This window comes from Eriocheir sinensis, chromosome 54, assembly GCF_024679095.1.
Source record: "Eriocheir sinensis breed Jianghai 21 chromosome 54, ASM2467909v1, whole genome shotgun sequence".
NCBI lineage: Eukaryota > Metazoa > Arthropoda > Malacostraca > Decapoda > Varunidae > Eriocheir > Eriocheir sinensis.
The window spans coordinates 7,142,898-7,162,897 of record NC_066562.1 but is presented as its reverse complement, the minus strand read 5'-3'; the positions used below and the strand labels follow the sequence as shown (position 1 = coordinate 7,162,897).

The 20,000-nt window shown below is 39.6% G+C and overlaps 1 protein-coding gene across 9 annotated transcripts; it reads left to right on the top strand.

Moving 5' to 3' along the window:
* Positions 1-1,094: 1,094 nt before the first annotated feature.
* LOC126983677 (solute carrier family 35 member F6-like) lies at positions 1,095-19,357 on the top strand. 9 transcript variants are annotated; one of them, XM_050836703.1, is made up of 13 exons: positions 1,095-1,264; positions 7,468-7,568; positions 7,985-8,067; positions 8,913-9,030; positions 9,415-9,585; positions 10,228-10,338; positions 10,760-10,915; positions 11,367-11,521; positions 11,920-12,074; positions 12,811-18,427; positions 18,686-18,727; positions 18,934-18,954; positions 19,123-19,357. In XM_050836703.1, the coding sequence occupies exons 1-10, from the start codon at positions 1,188-1,190 to the stop codon at positions 12,872-12,874; spliced, it is 1,191 nt and encodes a 396-aa protein (XP_050692660.1). In that variant the 5' UTR covers positions 1,095-1,187; the 3' UTR covers positions 12,875-18,427; positions 18,686-18,727; positions 18,934-18,954; positions 19,123-19,357. The 9 variants fall into 9 exon arrangements, with proteins under 9 accessions (XP_050692660.1, XP_050692658.1, XP_050692657.1 ...); XM_050836701.1 differs by lacking the exon at positions 18,686-18,727 and adding an exon at positions 18,544-18,562 and having other exon boundaries at positions 18,913-18,954; XM_050836700.1 differs by having other exon boundaries at positions 12,811-18,485.
* The last annotated feature ends 643 nt before the right edge of the window (positions 19,358-20,000 follow it).

Here is a 20,000-nt window from a genome sequence, read left to right as displayed (position 1 = left end):
CTAGTGAAGAGAAAGCAGAGAAAGTAGAATGAAAACTGAGAGAGAGAGAGAGAGAGAGAGAGAGAGAGAGAGAGAGAGAGAGAGATTGTTGTTGATTTGTATGCAATTTTAACGTATTATCTCCATTATTTGAAGTTATCTAAGACTTCTATAAGCAACACCAACACCTATAGCCATTATCTAGCGCAGTTTGATTATAATACACGACTTTTCAATGGAGAATAAGCCAATTAACACAGCGATATGTGATTGATTGATGATTGATACGCCTACAAGATTGTTTACTCTATCCCCTATTAAATATATTATTTCTATTTATGGCTGCTTAGAAATAATGAATAAGCTTTTTATGTGAGTTTAACAAGCTTTTGAGGCTCTGAAATGTCAAATAATTAAAGAAATCCACGGAAATTCCCAAAGGTTGACATAGCTATTACATATATCCGTCATTAAGGGTACTAGACGCATTCCAGAAGGGCTAAACAAATATATAGCTCTCGTTTCTATAATTCTAATACCCTTTGGAGGCGCTATAAAGGGGAAATGGACAAATAATAGGAAAACAGGAACAATGAACGATTTGACATAACACACATACTTCCCTAAGAAGGAACTCAAACAACCATTCATAAGGAGGCAAAAAATATGTAGCTGTCGTTTCTATCGTTTTAATACCCTGTGGAGGTTCTAAAAAGGCAAAAACAGGAATAATAATAAAAACAGTACCGCAGACCAAGATAGTTCTGGCGGTCCTGGCTCAGCTGATAAGGACGCGAAACTCATTATATATTCCTTAAAAACCTCATATATCCTTCCATAAGAGAGTAAATAATATATAACTGTCATTTCTATAATATTACTACCCTTTGGAGGTGTTATAAAGGTAAATAGAGGAATAATAATGAAAACAGCTTATGAGGACGCAAAACCCATTATATATCCCTTACAAAACCTCATATATCCTTCCATAAGATACTAAAAAATCCATAGTCGTCATTTATATCATATCTGTACCCTTTGGAGGTGTTATAAAGTCAAATAGGGGAATAATAATGAAAACAGTACCGATATAGAGACAGTCCTGGCAGGGAGGAAGGGGAGAAGGATCTTTGACACCCACAACACGGGTCCTTTTTCCTCCATCTCTCCACCTTTTTGCCTCCAGCTCCTCCTCCGGTCCCTCCATCATGGCCTGGAGCAAGAAACAAATAGCCCTGGCCTTCCTGATGGTGGTCACAGGCTCCATTAATACGCTGAGCACCAAGTAAGGTCACAAATAAGGTTAAAGTTAAGGAAGGTCATTTTTGGGGGTCTTTGTTGTCACGTGAAATGGGGAAAAATTTATCACGTGACCTTTTCTCTCGGGGTCAAGGGGAGGAGGTCATTGTGGGGGTTGCATTTTATTTATATTGAGGAGGTTTTAATGATTGTTGTTGTGCAGTGTCCCCTTCGAGTTGAAAAAAAAAATGTGACCTTTTCTGGGGTTCAAGGAGGGAGGGAATTTTGGGGGTTGTATTTTATGTATAATGAAGCGTTTCTAGTTCACCTGTGTAGGATAAGGAATGGCGGTAATGAAAGTGTTTAGAAGGTTAATTTGGTATATTTTTCTGTATTCCTCCTCGTAATTACTTCCCTGTTGGTCACGGATGAAGGAATAATTTTAGCCTTAATCAGTAGGGTAAGAAAGCTGTAAATAAGATGTTTGCAAGGTGTTAGTAATTGCTTTTCATCTATTTTCCCCCTCGAAGTGAGAAAAAAAATATGATGTGACCTTTTTCTGGGGGTCAAGGGGAAGAATAAAGGAAAGAGGAGGGACTTAGGAAAAAAAAACATTGATGGAGAAAGTAAAGGAGGAAAAGAGAAGGGGAAAAAATATATATCGTAGCTTGTTGATATTATGAAAGAAAGAATTGAGGAGGAAAAGGTAATCATGGGGGTTGTATTTTATTTCAAGTGTTCCTATTTTGCTTCTGTAGGATAAGGAATGGCACCAATTAATATGTTTAGAAGGTTGATTTGGTTGCATACCGGTATCTTTTTACAACCTGGCCGTGCTTATTATTATTATTATTTTTTTACAACATAGGAGACAGCTCAAGGGCAACAAAAAGTGTAGAAAAAAAAGCCCGCTACTCACCTCTCCCACAACAGACAAAAGTAAAGAGTGGCCAAAAGAGAGGTCAATTTCGGGTACCGTACTGTACTGATATGCCTAAGAGTATGTTCAGAATTTTTGTGAGCTACTCCTGACAACTAAGAATGAGAGAGTACAAGAATTATTACTGAATCATTCCACTTATCAGAGAGAGAGAAGGGGGGTGGGGGGGGGTGAAGGCCGGGTGCTAAGGGACACTCAGAAGATTAGGGTATAGCATCATTCGTGTGGGAGCGCTCGCAACGAACACGCGAACGCAACATTGCCACCTCCTCCACCACCACCGTCACCACCACAACACCACTCAGTTCATCCCTTCCTCTCCTAGTTTACAGTGAAGCTCAGGGAAAGAATAGTAGAGATGATAGTTGGTGAAGGTGATCCTGTGAAACGTGGCAGATGAGTTTTTTTTTATAACAGCGTCTGGTAGTTGAAGTTTGACGTTCTATAAGTTGATTGAAAAGTTTGATTTGTTGTTTGTGATAAAGTGAGCATCCTTTGATTGATGCTTTCTTGTTTTCCTGAAGCTTAAAACTATATTGCACACATTTTCTGTCATTGGTAACTCTTACTTTTGTTAAACGTGAATTAATATCAACGAAAGAAAGGTTGGAAAGAACTGAAAATTAAAAAGAAAGAAAAAAGTTTGGTCTATGAGGCTCTGAGAAGACTGTAGGGAGGAAGGGTACCAACACACACACACACACACACACACACTCAGGATGGGGTGGACAAGGAAGCAGATTTTGTTGGCTGTCCTCTTGGTGGTGACCGGATCCATTAACACACTGTCCACAAAGTAAGTTCTCTCTCTCTCTCTCTCTCTCTCTCTCTCTCTCTCTCTCTCTCTCTCTCCTTATCTTTTTCCTTCTTTCGTTCTCTCAGATACTTTCCTTTTCAATGTCTCGGTTTCTTTCTTTTTTTCCTTCTGCTCTCTTCTCCCTTTCTTTCTACCTTCCTTCCTCTTTTCCCTCTTCTTCTTTCCTTCCTTTTTTATTTATTCTTTCCTTCCATCCTTTTTTTTTTCTTAATTTATTCCTTCCTTCCTGCATTCCTCTTATCCCATTCCTTATTTCTTCCTTCCTTCCTTCCTTCCTTTCTTCCATGTCTTTCCCTCACAGTCATCATTATCATAGCCATCTTTCTTACTCTATTTCTGAAAGGTAAAACTCCATAATAATAATAGTTATAAGTTATAGTAATAGAAGGATATCTAGTAGACTTGGAGATGAACTTAGTGGAATCAAGACCAGAGAGACACAGAAGAAACACCATGATTGAATACACAGAAATGCTATTTAATCCTCTATATATAAACAGAATTTTAATGTTGGGATCAGGACAAAAAAACTGATTCACCACAGTAATACACAAAGCTATTTAACCCATCCGCTGCAATTGGCATGGATTTTGCCTTCACTGGTAGCCTGGTAACGTATGCTCCCAGGTCTATCTCTGCCTCTGTGGTGGATAGTGGAGTGTTTCCCATGTGGTATTGGTGTGCTGGATATCCCTTCACTGGTAGCCTGGTAACATACACTCCTAAGTCTTTCTCTGCCTCTGTGGTGGATAGTGGAGTGTTTCCCATATGGTATTGGTGTGCTGGATATCCCTTCACTGGTAGCCTGGTAACATACACTCCCAGGTCTTTCTCTGCCTCCGTGGTGGATAGTGGAGTGTTTCCCATATGGTATTGGTGTGCTGGATATCCCTTCACTGGTAGCCTGGTAACATACACTCCTAAGTCTTTCTCTGCCTCTGTGGTGGATAGTGGAGTGTTTCCCATGTGGTATTGGTGTGCTGGATATCCCTTCACTGGTAGCCTGGTAACATACACTCCCAGGTCTTTCTCTGCCTCTGTGGTGGATAGTGGAGTGTTTCCCATGTGGTATTGGTATGCTGGATGTCCCCTCTTTACATTTTCCTTCAGTGAATTGTAGCAGCCACTCTTTGTTTCACTCCTGTAGCTTGGTGATGTCTTCTTGAAGGAAATCTGCAGTCAAAGGGCTAATCCTATATGTAGTAAGCAGAATTTTAATGTTGTCTCTCCATACCTTACATGCATTCCACGACAACAGTAGAGTAAGATAATGAGTAAAAAATTGAGGTAGATGAATATGAAGGGAGTGGAATATGGACTACAGAGAGTGAAGAATAAAAGAACTATAATTTTGGATATACATAATTTTAGATGCATACAGCCAGCAAGACAAACATGATAAACATATTGAAAAAAAGTAAAATGACATTGACATAAGTACTGGATAAGACTTGAGATACAGGTAGAAACAAACAGACAGATAATGAGCATACGAACAGATAGACAGACAAACAGAAATACAGACAGACATAACAGATAGGTACTGGATAAGACTTGAGATAAAGACAGACAGACAGGCACACATAACCAGACTTTACTATGGTGGAATATATAAAAGGAAAAAAAAATCATAGTTGTTCATATTAAGTTAAAATGTGTGTGTGTGTGTGTGTGTGTGTGTGTGTGTGTGTGTGTGTGTGTGTTTATCAGTGACCCTGGGAACCTCTAGTGGCCCCAGGTAGGTATTATCAGTGGAGAGAGAGAGAGAGAGAGAGAGAGAGAGACTTTTAAGAAAACTCGTAAAATTTCTCTTTTATTGTCTCTTCAATATGAATGAGAGAGAGAGAGACTTCTAAGAAAACTCGTAAAATTTCTGTTATTGTCTCTTCAGTATGAATGAGAGAGAGAGAGATTTGACAGGTGGAAATTTTGATGCTAACTTTACGTAAATAATGAGAACCTGTTTGAGAGAGAACGAAAGGAGGAAAAACGATAGAGAGAGAGAGAGAGAGAGAGAGAGAGAGAGAGCATGTACCCAGATACTATACTGACAGATAACATTGACCTTTTGGGAATTATCTCATTCAGAAGTGACTAAATACCCGTAAAGAGAGAGAGAGAGAGAGAGAGAGAGAGAGAGCAACACACAGACAGTAAGCTATCTATAAAGTAATGCACACTCTCTGTCATTATTTCCTACATAGCTCATTCACATAGGCATACCAAATATAATCACATAAAAAAAAAATTCTATAATAACTGAATACAGGTAGGAATCATTGTATTAAGGAATAAGAGATATATTTGGGGCTTGGAGCGACGGATAGGCTACGTATGTACGGTCAGAGCAACAGCCACATACGATTGATTGATTGATTGATAGTTTATTGTTGCAGGTAAACAACAAGGGAGAAGGGTTATTCCTCAATACAATGATTCCTGCTGAGAAAAGGAAAACAGAAAAAGTAGAAGTTAGTGAAAAGTTAAATACACACACACACACACACACATAAATACATTCAGAGAGAGAGAGAGATAAAGAAACCCAAAACAGATAGACAGATATTGTTCCTTAGAGATAAAATGTCCCCTTACTGATAATAGACCCACTTAAGAGGAGCTTACTAGTCACCTTCTAATCTGTGGACCCTGAAGTGGTAAGATAGGTGTGATTTTACAGTCTCTCTCTCTCTCTCTCTCTCTCTCTCTCTCTCTCTCTCTCTCTCTCTCTCTCTCTCTCTCGAACTTGAGCTTGTTGTTGTTGTTGTTTTTAGGAAGTGATTCATAGGTCTCTAGGTAAGGACTCTCTCTCTCTCTCTCTCTCTCTCTCTCTCTCTCTCTCTCTCTCTCTCTCTCTCTCTCTCTCTCTCTCTCTCTCTCTCTCTCTCTCTCTCTCTCTCTCTTTTCTTCTTATCCTTTTTTCCCTTCCCACTCCACTTTCTTCTATTATCATCATTCTCTCACTCTCTCTCTTTCTCTCTCTTACTCATATCCTTGTTGTTGCTTATTGGTCCTATGAGTCATTAGTTAGTCAGCTGGGAGAGTCATATGCCATGTTCATAAGCCTTGTGAGTGATTAAGCTGCCCTGGGAAGTGTTGAGTCATGAGGATTTCCTTTGATGTGGCTGAGGGCTTAATTGTCTTTTCCTTGTCTTTTTTTGGGGCCTGGGTTGTGTATCTATAAGTTTTGATTTTTTTTCCTTAGGTCTAGGTGTGTGTCATGCTGGTTGGGTATTATAAACAGGAAGGATAAGAATCGTGGTGGTGGTGGTTGTGAGTTATGGTATGGGGTTTAAAGAAGGGTGTTGAGCTGATTTGGTTCACTTGAGATAAATTAGTCACTGAATTTACTAAGAAAGACAAGACTTAAGCGGTTTCATTTACGTTCCTTGGAAAGACTATAGTGCTAGGTAATTGATTAAGGTTATTGAAGAGGTTTAGGGATTAATAAGAGCAGTATCGATAGACTATAGAGGAGCTTGACTGTGGATTTCCTACAAGAAGACATCACCAAGCGTCAGGAATAGATAAAAAAGTGGCTGCTACAATTCAATGAAGAAAAATGTAAAGTCATGCACCTTGGGAGGGGAAATCCAGCATACCAATACCACATGGGAAACACTCCACTATCCACCACAGAGGCAGAGAAAGACCTGGGAGTGTATGTTACCAGGCTACCAGTGAAGGGATATCCAGCATACCAATACCACATGGGAAACACTCCACTATCCACCACAGAGGCAGAGAAAGACCTGGGAGTGTATGTTACCAGGCTACCAGTGAAGGAGAAATCCATGCCAATCACAGCGGACGGGTTAAGAGGATTGATAAGAGTAATTTAGATAAAGTACTTAGGTTGAAAAATCATGATTAGGCCTAAGCATAGCAAAGAGAACAAATTAGATAGATTCATTTTGAGAGAGAAGATCAACGAAAAGTGGATCGTAAAGAGTGTGGAGGTGGATAAGTGGAGCAAATTAAGCAGGTGTGTGTATCTGTGTGTGTGTGTGTGTGTGTGTGTGTGTACAGTAAAGGAAACCGCTCAAGGGCAAAAAAAAAAAAATAATGAAGAAAAAAGTCCGCAAATCACCACTCCCATAAAAAGAGTTGGGAGTGGCCAATAGAGAGGTCAATTTCGTGTGTGTGTGGTCGATGCAAACATGATTAAAAGTGCTAGGTAAAGGTCATACATATTAATTACAGGGAAGGGAAGTTAAGTGGTGAATAACTCAATCTCAGGAGCTGTTGTGTGTCGGCTGTCTGTAGGCAAATTTATTTTAATGGCATTCTGTACGCTAAATTTAACATCTATTTTTTCTGTATGCAAAATTTAACTCCCTTTGTTTTCTTCTTTTCATTCTTTATGCTAAATTTAACTTTTTATTTTTTATTTTTTTATATCCTTATGCTAAATCTACTAACTCCTTTTCTTCCTTTTATTCTGTATGGTAAATTTAACACCTTTTTTTTTTTCCCTTCCTTCACCTCCCAGATGGGCGGACGAGATCGAGGCGGAGAATTCGGCGGGGGAGGTGACCCACTTCGTCCACCCATACTTCCAGACCGAGGGCATGTTTATCGGCGAGATGCTGTGTGAGTATGTCTGTTTGTTTGTAGTATTTAGAAAGGCGAATAGCGATTTTTTTTTTTTGCATTGGCGAGTGTTTTTTTTATATTATTTTTGCCCATGCTGTAAAAAAGATGATTAGTATGATTATTTTCTGTTTCTGTCTCCCTTGCTGTAAAAAAAAATTATGGTTATTATTATTATTTTTTTTTACAGTATATATATGTATAGGAAAGTTGTTTCTTGATATCTGTCTTTTTTTTTTTTTTACAACAAAGGAGACAGCTCAAGGGCACAAAAAAAGGAAACAATAATAAAAAAAGCCCACTACTCGCTGCTCCTAAAAAGAATCAAAAGAGGTGGCCGAAAGAGGGGTCACTTTCGTATATACACCTAATCATTCTTACCTGTGCCTTCCTTACTAATGAGTGTCGGCCCACAGGTATGTTGACGTTCTACATCATGAGGTGTTATGAGCGGAGGCAGCGACGAGATAATGTGGAGATGTCGCCTTCCACTCAACAAGTTCGTATTGACCTCGTTGTCGTGTATAAAGAGTTCAGTCTAAGCTCATGTCCTGTCTGTTCTTATGTCCAACTTTGCTTTAAATTCGTGGATGTTCTCAGCTTGTATTTCTGCATCAAGAGAATTCCAAATATTGATGATTCTATTACGAAAACCAAATTTGTTTAGTATATACAGATCTAAGCTCATGTTGTCCTGTTCCTCTCCTTCTCTCCAACTTTTCTTTAAATTCGTGGATGTTCTCAGCTTGTATTTCTGCATGAAGAGAATTCCAAATATTGATGATTCTATTACGAAAACCAAATTTGTTTAGTATATACAGATCTAAGCTCATGTTGTCCTGTTCCTCTCCTTCTCTCCAACTTTGCTTTAAATTCGTGGATGTTCTCAGCTTGTATTTCTGCATCAAGAGAATTCCAAATGTTGATTCTATTAGGAAAGCCAAATTTGTTTAGTATATACAGATCTAAGCTCATGTTGTCCTGTTCCTCTCCTTCTCTCCAACTTTGCTTTAAATTCATGGATGTTCTGAGCTCATATTTCTGCATCTAGACCACTTCAAATATCAACGGTTCTGTTAGGAAAGCCAAATTTGATTACTATATACAGGATTCGATCTAAGCCTATGTTGTCCTGTTTCTCTCCTTCTATCCAACTTTGCTTTAAATTCATGGATGTTTTCAGCTTATATTTCTGCATTTAGACCACTCCAAATATCAACGGTTCTGTTACATGAGCCAAATTCATTTACGTATATCATTCCTGCATCTTTTCGAGCGAGGGGATCAAACCTCACAACTCCTTCTCATCCCGTTTCCAAGCCTGATTGTCCTCTCCTCTCGCAGGTCACCAACTTCCCCAAACAAATCTTCCTGGTGCCGGCGCTCTGTGACACCATCGCCACCTCCACCATGTACCTCGGACTTACCCTCACGTACGCCAGCTCCTTCCAGATGTTGAGAGGTGCGTGGGGGTGGGGTGTGGGGGTGGGGGACGGGCAGCTGTGTGTGTGCGTGTGGGTGAGTGGGTAGCTGTGTGTGTGGGTGTGTGTGTGTATCTAGGTTCTATCATGTGACCAAATAAGGCATACTGGTCTTGAGTACATAAAAAACAAATAAATATGTAAGTAAGAGGAGCATATCAGGTCACATCCCCTCCCAAAATTGACCTCTCTTTTGGCCACTCCTCTCAACTCTTTTTATAGGACCAGTGACTTGCGGGCTTTTTTTTCCTTCATTATTGTGTTCTTTTTTTGCCCTTGAGCTGTTTCCTTTACCGTAAAAAAAAATGATAAAGAAAAGTCCCGCTCACAAACACGCATATAACTGACCTTTCCCGTACCCTCAGGCGCCGTCATCGTCTTCACTGGCCTTCTCTCGGTGGCGTTCCTGGGGCGTAAGATCATGTGGTACCAGTGGCTTGGCATCGTAACTGTCATCGCCGGCTTGGTCATCGTCGGCGTCTCGGACTTCATCGGCACCAGCGTCGAGGGATACACCACCAATGGGATCATAACTGGTAGGTCCGGAGGGGTGAGGTGCACTTAGGGATCACCCACTTGACCCTCAGCTATTTTTGTCAGTATTATTTGCAGGGTTGTGGTATTTTTTATCATCTTCCTTCTTCTTTTACTTCATTTAACCCGTCCGCTGCGATTGGCACGGATTTCTCCTTCACTGGTAGCCTGGTAACATACACTCACAGGTCTTTCTCTGCCTCTGTGGTGGATAGTGGAGTGTTTTCTATGTGGTATTGGTATGCTGGATTTCCCCTCCCAAGGTGCATGACTTTACATTTTTCTTCATTGAACTATAGCAGCCACTTTTTGCTCCATTCCTGTAGCTTGGTGATGCCTTCTTGTAGGAAATTCACAGTCAAGGGGTTGGTTAAAGTCCACTTGGTAATCATTCATTTGACCCTAGCTATTCCTGACCTCACCATTTGCAGGGTTATGGTACTCTTTATTGTGTGTTTCCAATAAATAATCTATAGTGTAACGTTTGATATGAGGCATTTATTGTAGACAGGGCAAGCAAACTGATTGAGCTGGTATTGCTGCATTACGCGGTGAAGCAAATCAAAGAAAACACAACCTTTAAGCGGGTACTCCTGTATTACCCCAAGTTCCCTCACACTCACCTCCCTTCTCTCTTCCCACAGGTGACCTCCTCATCATCGCAGCCCAGGTGATCACGGCGACACAGATGGTGGTGGAGGAGAAGTTTGTGACCAAGCATGACGTCCCTCCCCTGCTGGCTGTCGGCTGGGAAGGTAGGGAGAGAGGGAGGAGGAGGAGGAAAAAGAAGAGGAAAGCAAAGTAATGTTGGTTATATATTTGAGTGATTCTTTTTCATTCACTACTATTTTTTTATTATGGAGGAAGAGGAGGTGGAGGAGGAGAAAGAAGAGGAAGGCAAAGTAAGGTTGGTTATATATATTTGAGAGAGTGAGAGATTCTTTTTCATTTACTATTTTTTTTTATTATGGAGGAAGAGGAAGGTAAAGTAAAGTTGATTTTATATATATAGAGTTGAGAGAGATAGAATTGCTTTACTTTAATCTTTTTTTTCGGAGCAGCGTTTAGTGAGTTTTTTTTTCTCTCTACACTTGTTTATGCCCTCGAGTTCCTTCCTTTCCTGTAAAAAATAAATAACAACAACAACAAAAAAATCACCCGCCTTCCGTTTTCCAGGTGTGTTCGGCTTCATCATGATGACCATCCTTCTCGTCCCTTTCGACTTCATCAACGGTGGAATCTTCGCGCAGAACCCCAGCGGCACACTTGAGGATATCCCCGACGCTTTCTATCAGATTGGCACCACCCCCATCCTCCTCGCACCCATCCTTGGTAAGTTAACCCGTCTGCTGCGATTGGCACGGATTTCGCCTTCACTGGTAGCCTGGTAACATGTTCTCCCAGGTCATTCTCTGCCTCTGTGGTGGATAGTGGAGTGTTTCCCATGTGGTATTGGTGCGCTTGATTTCCCCTCCCAAGCTACATGACTTTACATTTTTCTTCACTGGGTTGTAGCAGCCACTTTTTGTTCCATTCCTGTAGCTTGGTGATGCCTTCTGGTAGGAAATCCACAGTCAAGGGTTAACGAGGCTCAGGTAGTGTGTGAGGACAGGTAGGAAGCACACAGACACAGGTAGGTAGATAGATAGGACATTCCCAACACCTAACCTAACTGACTTCAATATATAAACCTCCACAACAACCTCAAAACCAATCCATCGTTTATCATCCAGTCACATTACTTTGCATCATAATATTACATCACCATCATCTTTATCTCCAGGCAACATCATCAGTATCGCATTCTTCAACTTCGCCGGCATTAGCGTGACGAAGGAACTCTCTGCCACGACGAGGATGGTGTTGGACTCGGTGCGGACGCTGGTGGTGTGGGCGTTTTCCCTCATCATCAAGTGGCAGAAATTCCAGTACCTGCAGGTGAGCTGGGGGGAGAGAGAGAGAGAGAGGTGTGTGTGGGAGGGGAAGGAAGGGAGGGAAGGATGAGTGGTAGAGATGCTTGGAAGAGAAGGAAAAAAGAGAATTGAAAGGTGAAGGGAGTAAGGAAGGACGGCAGCATATCAGTCAGCTAGTCAGTCAGTAAGCCAGTTATTCAGTCAGTCAGGTAAGGCATGAGTTAGTGAGTCATTCAGTCAATCACTCACTCACACTCACACACACACATTCACACTCACTCATCCAGTCACACTCACTCACTCACACAACCTAAAGAAACACTCATTAGGACCTGACTGACCCCCTCTTTGACCTTTAGAAATAGATGACGTTTGAACTGGAAGTGTTATGAAACTGACCTAATTCTCTCCACCCCTTCCCAGCCGATTGGTTTCTTCGTCCTTATTATTGGCATGACGCTCTACAACGACATCATAATCCTGCCGTTCTGCCGTGCGAGAGGATGGGTGAAGCCCGACCCCGTACCAGAGGACACCGAGCCCGTCATCCAGCCCTCATCCTCCTCATCCTCGGGCAGGTAAGGACGGCCTGTGTTTCCCTGGGTCTCAGTGGGGTTTACCTTCCTTACCTTACCTTACCTTACCTTACCGTCACATTGGTTTTGGTCTTTGTTATGGTTCCTTTTATTTCCTCTATGGCTTACCTTACTTTATCTTACTTTACCTTACTTTATCTTACTTTACCTTACTTTATCTTACTTTATCTTACTTTACATTACTTTATCTTACTTTACCTCACTTTACTTTACCACTAGTCTGGGTCTGAGTATATATTGTGACTTTTTGTTATTTTATTTTTATTATTATTATTATTATTATTATTATTACTGTGCTTCTTTTTTTATCAACTATTGTTTGTGATTTTTTTATGTAGAGATGTTTAATTCTATTTTAATATTCTTTTCATTCTTTTTTCCCAATGATCATTTTAATATGACCAAGTGATTTTTGTATTTTTTTTCAACCCAGTGTTTTTTTTTTTTTTTTTTTTAATTTGTGTGCGTTCTCATTTATTTATTTATTTATTTATTTATTTATTTTTTTTTTTAGATATGTTGAGGTCATTTTATTTCCCCCCAAGCACTTTTCTTCATTTTCATCTTCCTTCTTCTTATTTACCATCATTTTTATTTATTTCTTTTCTGGATATGTTCTGGAGGTCATTTTTTTCCCCCTCAAGCCATCTTCTTCAATTTTCGCCTTTTCCTCTTCTTCTTCTCATTTACCATCATTATCTTCCCCTTCTTTCCGCAGGTTTGGCGAGGGCGCGGAAAAGAAGGGCGTCGACAACCTGGACAGCACAGTGGAGGTGATGTAGAGGGTTGCGTAGAGAGGAAAAGAAAGAGAAGAGAGGAAGAGAGAAGTGAAAAGAGGAGGATAAAGGAAAAAGGTTTGTCTATCATTCCTATCATCGTCACATAAGGAATCAGTGTATCATTGTGAGGAAAAAGATAAAGAAAGAGAAGAGATTGAGGTTGTGTAGAAGGAAAGAAGAGGAGAGAGGAGAAGAAGGAAAGAGAAAAGCTATATCTATCATCCCTATCATTGTCCCATAAGTAAGAAGTGTATCGTTGAGAGGAGAGAGATAGAGAAAGATAAGAGGGTAAGGTTGTGTAGAAGGAAAGAAGAGAGGGAAAGAGAACAGAGAAAGAGAGGAGGTTAAGATTGTGTAGATGGGAGAAGAGAAAAAGAGAAAGAGAAGAAGGGGGCTTACCTGCTACCCCTATCATCATCACATTAAAAAAAGACTATCGCTCCAGTACTATCATTATTACCATCATTATTTACAGCTATAATTAACTTACTGCATTTTTTTTATATATATTTCAAGATTCAGTGTTTTATATATATTTTTTTTCTCTGATATATAAAGTACAGCTATTATCATTATTATTATTTTTTTCACAGCCTCCTCCTTCTATTTTCTTTTTGTGATATCTACGCTCTTCAGTTTTAACTATCCTCACTTACGTTTCACTATCCTCATCTCTCATGTTCGCGGAGATATGAGGATAGTGTGTTCGAGTTTCATTGTCGCTCATTTTCACCTGTTTTCGATATTCATGTTGTTTTTTAAGTGTCATTTTCTTCGTCACTTTCACTCTGTATTTCTGCTTCATCTCTCTAGTGCAAAAAATCAAAACGGTTAAAATTAGTAATACAGTTTTGATCTAATGACCTGTTTTCCATACCTCTTGACTTGTGTTTCCTATCCTTCCTTTCCTCTCCTATCCTTTCCTTTCCTTTCCTTTCATTCCGTCCTTTCCTTTCCTTGCCTTTCCCTTCCTTTCCTTTCCTTTCCTTCCTTTCATTCCCTCCTTCCCTATCTTTCCTTCCTCTCCTTCCTTCCCTTACCTCTCTCTCCCTTTCCCACCTTTCCCTCCTTTCCTATCCTTTCCTATCCTTCATTTCCTTCCCTTCCCTTCCTCTCCTTCCTCTCTTCATTCATATAATTCCTCAGTTCATAATAAGTTTTGTCAGGTGTTCATCATCAGGTATAATTACTTCACTAACTATGGGGTAGAAAATTATGTAGTTACTCTATTTACATTTATTTTTTCATATATATATATATATTTCGTAAGTTATGAAATGTATGGTAGTGAGATATTCTAATGTTTCCGTAGAGTTATATTCGAGTTCACATTCAGCAATATAACGCTTTTTTTTTTCCTACTTAGCTCATGTAATTACATATATGTGCCGGGTGTATTTTATTTTTATCACTCATTATTATTATTATTTTTTTTTTAGGAGAAAGGAGTAAGAGTATTTTTTAAGTTTCGATATCACGTAACCTGTTTGTGTGTTCATGTGTAGCAGCTCGCAAGAAGTGTTAACCAAAAAGAATCATGGTTGTGGTTTGGTGTGCTGTGTGTGTGTGTGTGTGTGTGTGTGTGTGTGTCATCCTCATTTTTATATAGACATGAAACTACTCTTATATCGAGACCACTTATATGTAGAGTCTTATGTATAGTTTTTTAATTCATATATAACATTGCCATTCTTCTTTCAGTATGATTTTAAGGTCTACCATGTTTTACCATTGACAGCGTAGCCAATTCAGGAAGGCATGCATGAGTCTAAGGCTTCTTTTCATACGAGTCACGCTATACGGTTGTGCATAAGTTGGTTTAACCTGTTCGCTGCGATTGACACGGATTTCCCCTTCACTGGTAGCCTGGTAACATACACTCCCAGGTCCTTCTCTGCCTCTGTGGTGGATAGTGGAGTGTTTCCCATGTGGTATTGGTGTGCTGGATATCCCTTCACTGGTAGCCTGGTAACATACACTCCCAGGTCTTTCTCTGCCTCTGTGGTGGATAGTGGAGTGTTTCCTATGTGGTATTAGTGTGCTGGATATCCCTTCACTGGTAGCCTGGTAACATACACTCCCAGGTCTTTCTCTGCCTCTGTGGTGGATAGTGGAGTGTTTCCCATGTGGTATTAGTGTGCTGGATATCCCCTCCTAAAGTGCAGGACTTTACATTTTTCTTCATTGAATTGTAGCAGCCACTTTTTGTTTCATATATGTAGCTTGGTGATGTCTTCTTGTAGGAAATCCAGAGTCAAGGGGTTAAGGAGACATAATATCACTCTTTTGTATTTTATTTAAGGTAACTTCATTGTGCCACCCACTATTAATATGACAAGTGTATGTATATATTTTTCTCAGGCAGTATGCAGTGAGTTTTATGCATATCACACTTTGAATACAAACATTGAGGGACATATTCACACTGACTATCGACTTCTGTTTCATATTATTACTGTTGTTATTACTACTATTACTACTACTACTACTACTGTTATTATGTACATTTAATTATTTTGTTACCATGACACAACAATAATTCCAGTTTGTGAAGAGATATTTGTATGAGAGAAGAAAAGAATCAGAAAAGTGTCAATTGTGTTTTTAATTTATATGTTTTTATGTAATTATCGCAGCATGATTTAAACTGGACATCTCTCTCTGCTTTCCTTATAAGAGCAGCTCGATATTATTAAAAGTGGAAGTGGATCAGTTAGTATTGGAGCGAGAGAGTTGGAAGTAGCAGGATTGAGTGTGCCGAGAGGGAGTGCCAGAACAGGGAGAGATGGAGACACTCAATTTTTTTTATCTCTCTGCTCTCCTTATAAGAGCAGCTCGTTGTTATAAGTGGAAGTGGATTAATAGGATGAGCGAGTATTGGAGCGAGAGAGTTGGAAGTAGCAGGATTGAGTGTGCCGAGAGGGAGTGCCAGAACAGGGAGAGATGGAGACACTCAATTTTTTTAATGCATATACAGTAAAAGAAGGGAAAAAAAAGCAATACATGTTCTGAAGATGCCATATGACAATAGAAAAACAACAACAAAAACATTACTTTCATATTTTTTGAACTTTTACCTGAAGCTCCAACATAGAAATAACACACAACTTCAATACCTCTTCCTCTATTCTCTTTCTAAATGGCTATCCAAACACCTGCAGTTCATATGTTACCTGTGAAAACACTACTATAGGTACAAAGAAGAATGTTGAAGTCTGTACGTCTGTCTAATTCATTCTTGTGTGTGGTGTGCTTCTGTCCAAGGGAGTTTGCATATTAACTTTTGATATTTATTCCGAGACAGTTTTTATATCATGTACATATCTGGTTAGACCTAAGGATGGCAGTGCTGCTAAAAGAACATAGACAGGCCTTATGGTATTTCAGATATTGGTCAGTATGATAAGCCCCTTTTGCTTCTAACATCAACTATTTCTAAAGGTCAAAGAAGGGGTCAGTCGGGTTCTTATGAGTGATTCTTTAGGCTCATGGTACAGAAGAAGGGTCTAACTACCACCAGGGCCATAAAACTACTACTGGAAATGCCCAAAACTCCTATGAAAGCCTTGTCAAAAATTGTGTTTCTTTAGGTTCATGGTACAGAAGAAGGGTCTAACTACCACCAGGGCCATAAAACTACTACTGGAAATGCCCAAAACTTCTACAAAAGCCTTGTCAAATGTGTTTCTTTAGGTTCATGGTACAGAGGAAGGGTCAGACTACCACCAGGGCCATAAAGCTACTACTGGAAATGCCCGAAACTCGTATGAAAGCCATGTGAAATATGTGTTTCTTTAGGTTCATGGTACAGAAGAAGGGTCTAATTACCACCAGGGTCATAAAACTACTGGAAATGCCCAAAACTCCTGCGAAAGCCTTGTCAAATATGTGTTTCTCTAGGTTCATGGTACAGAGGAAGGGTCTAATTACCACCAGGGTCATAAAACTTCTGGAAATGCCCAAAACTCCTGTGAAAGTCTTGTCAAATATGTGTTTCTTTAGGTTCATGGTACAGAGGAAGGGTCAGACTACCACCAGGGTCATAAAACTACTTCTGGAAATGCCCAAAACTCCTACAAAAGCCTCGTCAAATGTGTTTCTTTAGGTTCATGGTACAGAAGAAGGGTCACACTACCACCAGGGCCATAAAACTACTACTGGAAATGCCCAAAACTTCTACAAAAGCCTTGTCAAATGTGTTTCTTTAGGTTCATGGTACAGAGGAAGGGTCATACTACCACCAGGGCCATAAAACTACTACTGGAAATGCCCAAAACTCCTACGAAAGCCTTGTCAAATGTGTGTTTCTTTAGGTTCATGGTACAGAATGGTCACACAACCACCAGGGTCATATATCTACTGGAAATGCCCCAAACTCTTACGAAAACCTTGTCAAATATGTTTCTTTAGGTTCATGGTACAGGGTCAAACTACCACCAAGGTCATAAAACTACTCCTGGAAATGCCCACAACTCCTACGAAAGCCTTGCCAAACATGTGAACTTGGGTGACGAAATGTTTAGGAATACAACACATTATTAGAAAACTTAACAATATGCATAGTGTGACTTTTGTATCAGTGTAATGTTCCAAGTTTTCCGACAATATCTAGAAAACTATGAGGCCTATCCATGTTTTCTTAGCAACATTATAATCCTTAGAGTTAGATGTACATTTCCCTCATCATTTGAAGGATTTATATGTATAGAAAGAGAGCTAAATGGTTTATCGTAGCAGCTTTTAATGTTGAGCGATAGTCACTGCCGGGTACCTTGTCCACGAATCATATGTCATCCATTAGATCACAGGGTTACTGGGTGTTATTTCTGTAACTTGAATAGCCTTCCTTTGTCTGCATATCAACTTACCTATCATAGTGACTGACCTGCCCAATATTCAACAAGTGTGGTATCTCTTTGGCTGACTGGTTAACCCGGTAGCAGCGGGGATCATGTTTCTTAATGGTCCCTCTAAGCGAGAAAAATGAGAAAAAATCATCACTCACACAAACCATTTCATAATATATATCGAAGCATTTGTGATCAGTTTATGTATCATCTATTTTGGGGGGTTTAAATCATGGCACAAATTTGGCCCGTTGCTGCTACACGGTAAAGCCACAAATTTGGCCCGTCGCTGCTACATGGTAAAGCCACAAATTTGGCCCATCGCTGCTACTGGATTAAGGACCTTCTATCCCATCTGTCTGGTTGGAGGTTCGATTCCCAGCACCAGAAATCTTTATTTATAATTCTTCACCTATTGAGATATATATATACCACATGAATCCGTGTTTTATATAATAGCTTTTCTTTTTCACATTTAGCTGTAGTTCAGTTCAGCAAGTAAAGAGAAACCTTCCCAATATGGCAACAGTTTTAAAAATCATGTAATTCCTGTACGTTTTTTATGCATAAGTATTTTCATGTATAACTATTTTCATGTATAATTTTCAGGTATTTTGGGGCATAGAGGCTCTTGAGATAGGGTGAGGAATTTTCTAACTGTGGAATGGAATATATCAGGCTTCTCATGCATAAGTAATTTCATGGGTAGGTCCTTAAATGGGGGTAGGTCCTTAATTTTGGGGGAGGTCCTTAATTGTGAGGGGTAGGTCCTTAATTGTTTTGGGGTAGGCCCTTAATTTTGGGGGTAGGTCAATTTTGGGGTAGGTCCTTAATTTTGGGGTAGGTCCTTTATTTTGGGGGGTAGGTCCTTAATTATGGGGGTGGTCCTTAATTTTTGGGGGTAGGTCCTTAATTTTGGGGGGTAGGTCCTTAATTATGAGGGGTAGGTCCTTAATTTTGGGGGTAGGTCCTTAATTTTGGGGGGTAGGTCCTTAATTTTGGGGGGTAGGTCCTTAATTATGAGGGGTAGGTCCTTAATTTTTGGGGTAGGTCCTTAATTTTGGGGGGTAGGTCCTTAATTTTGGGGGGTAGGACCATAATTTTGGGGGGTAGGACCTTAATTTTTTGGGGAGGACCTTAATTTTTTGGGGAGGACCGTAATTTTTGGGGGTAGGTCCTTAACTTTGGGGGGAGGACCTTAATTTTTTGGGGTAGGTCCTTAATTATGGGGGGTAGGTCCTTAATTGTTTTGGGGTAGGTCCTTAATTTTGGGGGGGTAGGACCTTAATTTTTTGGGGTTGGTCCTTAATTTTTTGGGGTAGGACCTTAATTTTGGGGGGTAGGTCCTTAACTTTGGGGTAGGACCTTAATTTTTTGGGGTAGGTCCTTAATTTTGGGGGGTAGGTCCTTAATTATGGATGCATGCTTAAGTAATATAGATATTTTAGGGGCATTCTTGGTGGGAGTGTATGATTGTTTTCCTTTATTGTTCGAGAATTTTTAAGTGCGACAATTCACAACGTCAAATTAGTCGCTATCGTGTAAGGCCAAAGTGTACGACGTGATAGTGGTGTATAGTGTCATAGATATAGTGAACTTTTTATGCGAGGTATTTTAACATAATAAAACATGACCTGAATGGCGTGTTAAATCTGGCCTGTGATTTTCGATTTATTTATTTTACGAGTATTTTATTTTCTTATTCAGAGGACTCACTATAGACAACTTTTTTTCCCTTTTTCTTAATTTCCTCAAGTATTGCGTTGATCTTTTCATTTTCTTTCCTTTTTAAACTATCAATCAATATTATTTACACTTCAATAAATATATCTTTTCCTACATACTTTCTTTTTCTATTGTTTATTTCTTTTTTTTGTTTTGTTATATGGTTGTATTATTTATTTACTCTTATCATTCTTTATTTATATTCTTCCTATTTCCTTTCCTTTCCTTTTCTCTACAAACTTAATTTTATCCATTTACAATCTCTCTCTCTCTCTCTCTCTCTCTCTCTCTCTCTCTCTCTCTCTCTCTCTCTCTCCGTGCCTTATCTTCCCCGAGGCTTATTGAGAGAGAGAGAGAGAGCGAATTAGTATGGAGGAAGAAAATTAAGAGAAACAAAAGGAAAGGAGAGAGAGAGAGAGAGAGAGAGAGAGAGAGAGAGAGAGAGAGAGAGAGAGAGAAGGAAAGAAAAGGAAGGAAATTAAGAAAAAGGAAGGAAAGGAGAGAGAGAGAGAGAGAGAGAGAAGCAATAGGAAAAAGAAGGGAAGGAAATTAAGAAA

Excerpts from the sequence above, each read along its gene's own strand:
- LOC126983677 (XM_050836703.1), top strand. The coding sequence starts at position 1,188 with ATGGCCTGGAGCAAGAAACAAATAGCCCTGGCCTTCCTGATGGTGGTC. Across the intron at positions 1,265-7,467 it reads ATTAATACGCTGAGCACCAA|ATGGGCGGACGAGATCGAGG; the intron begins GTAAGGTCACAA and ends TTCACCTCCCAG. Across the intron at positions 9,031-9,414 it reads CTCCTTCCAGATGTTGAGAG|GCGCCGTCATCGTCTTCACT; the intron begins GTGCGTGGGGGT and ends CCGTACCCTCAG.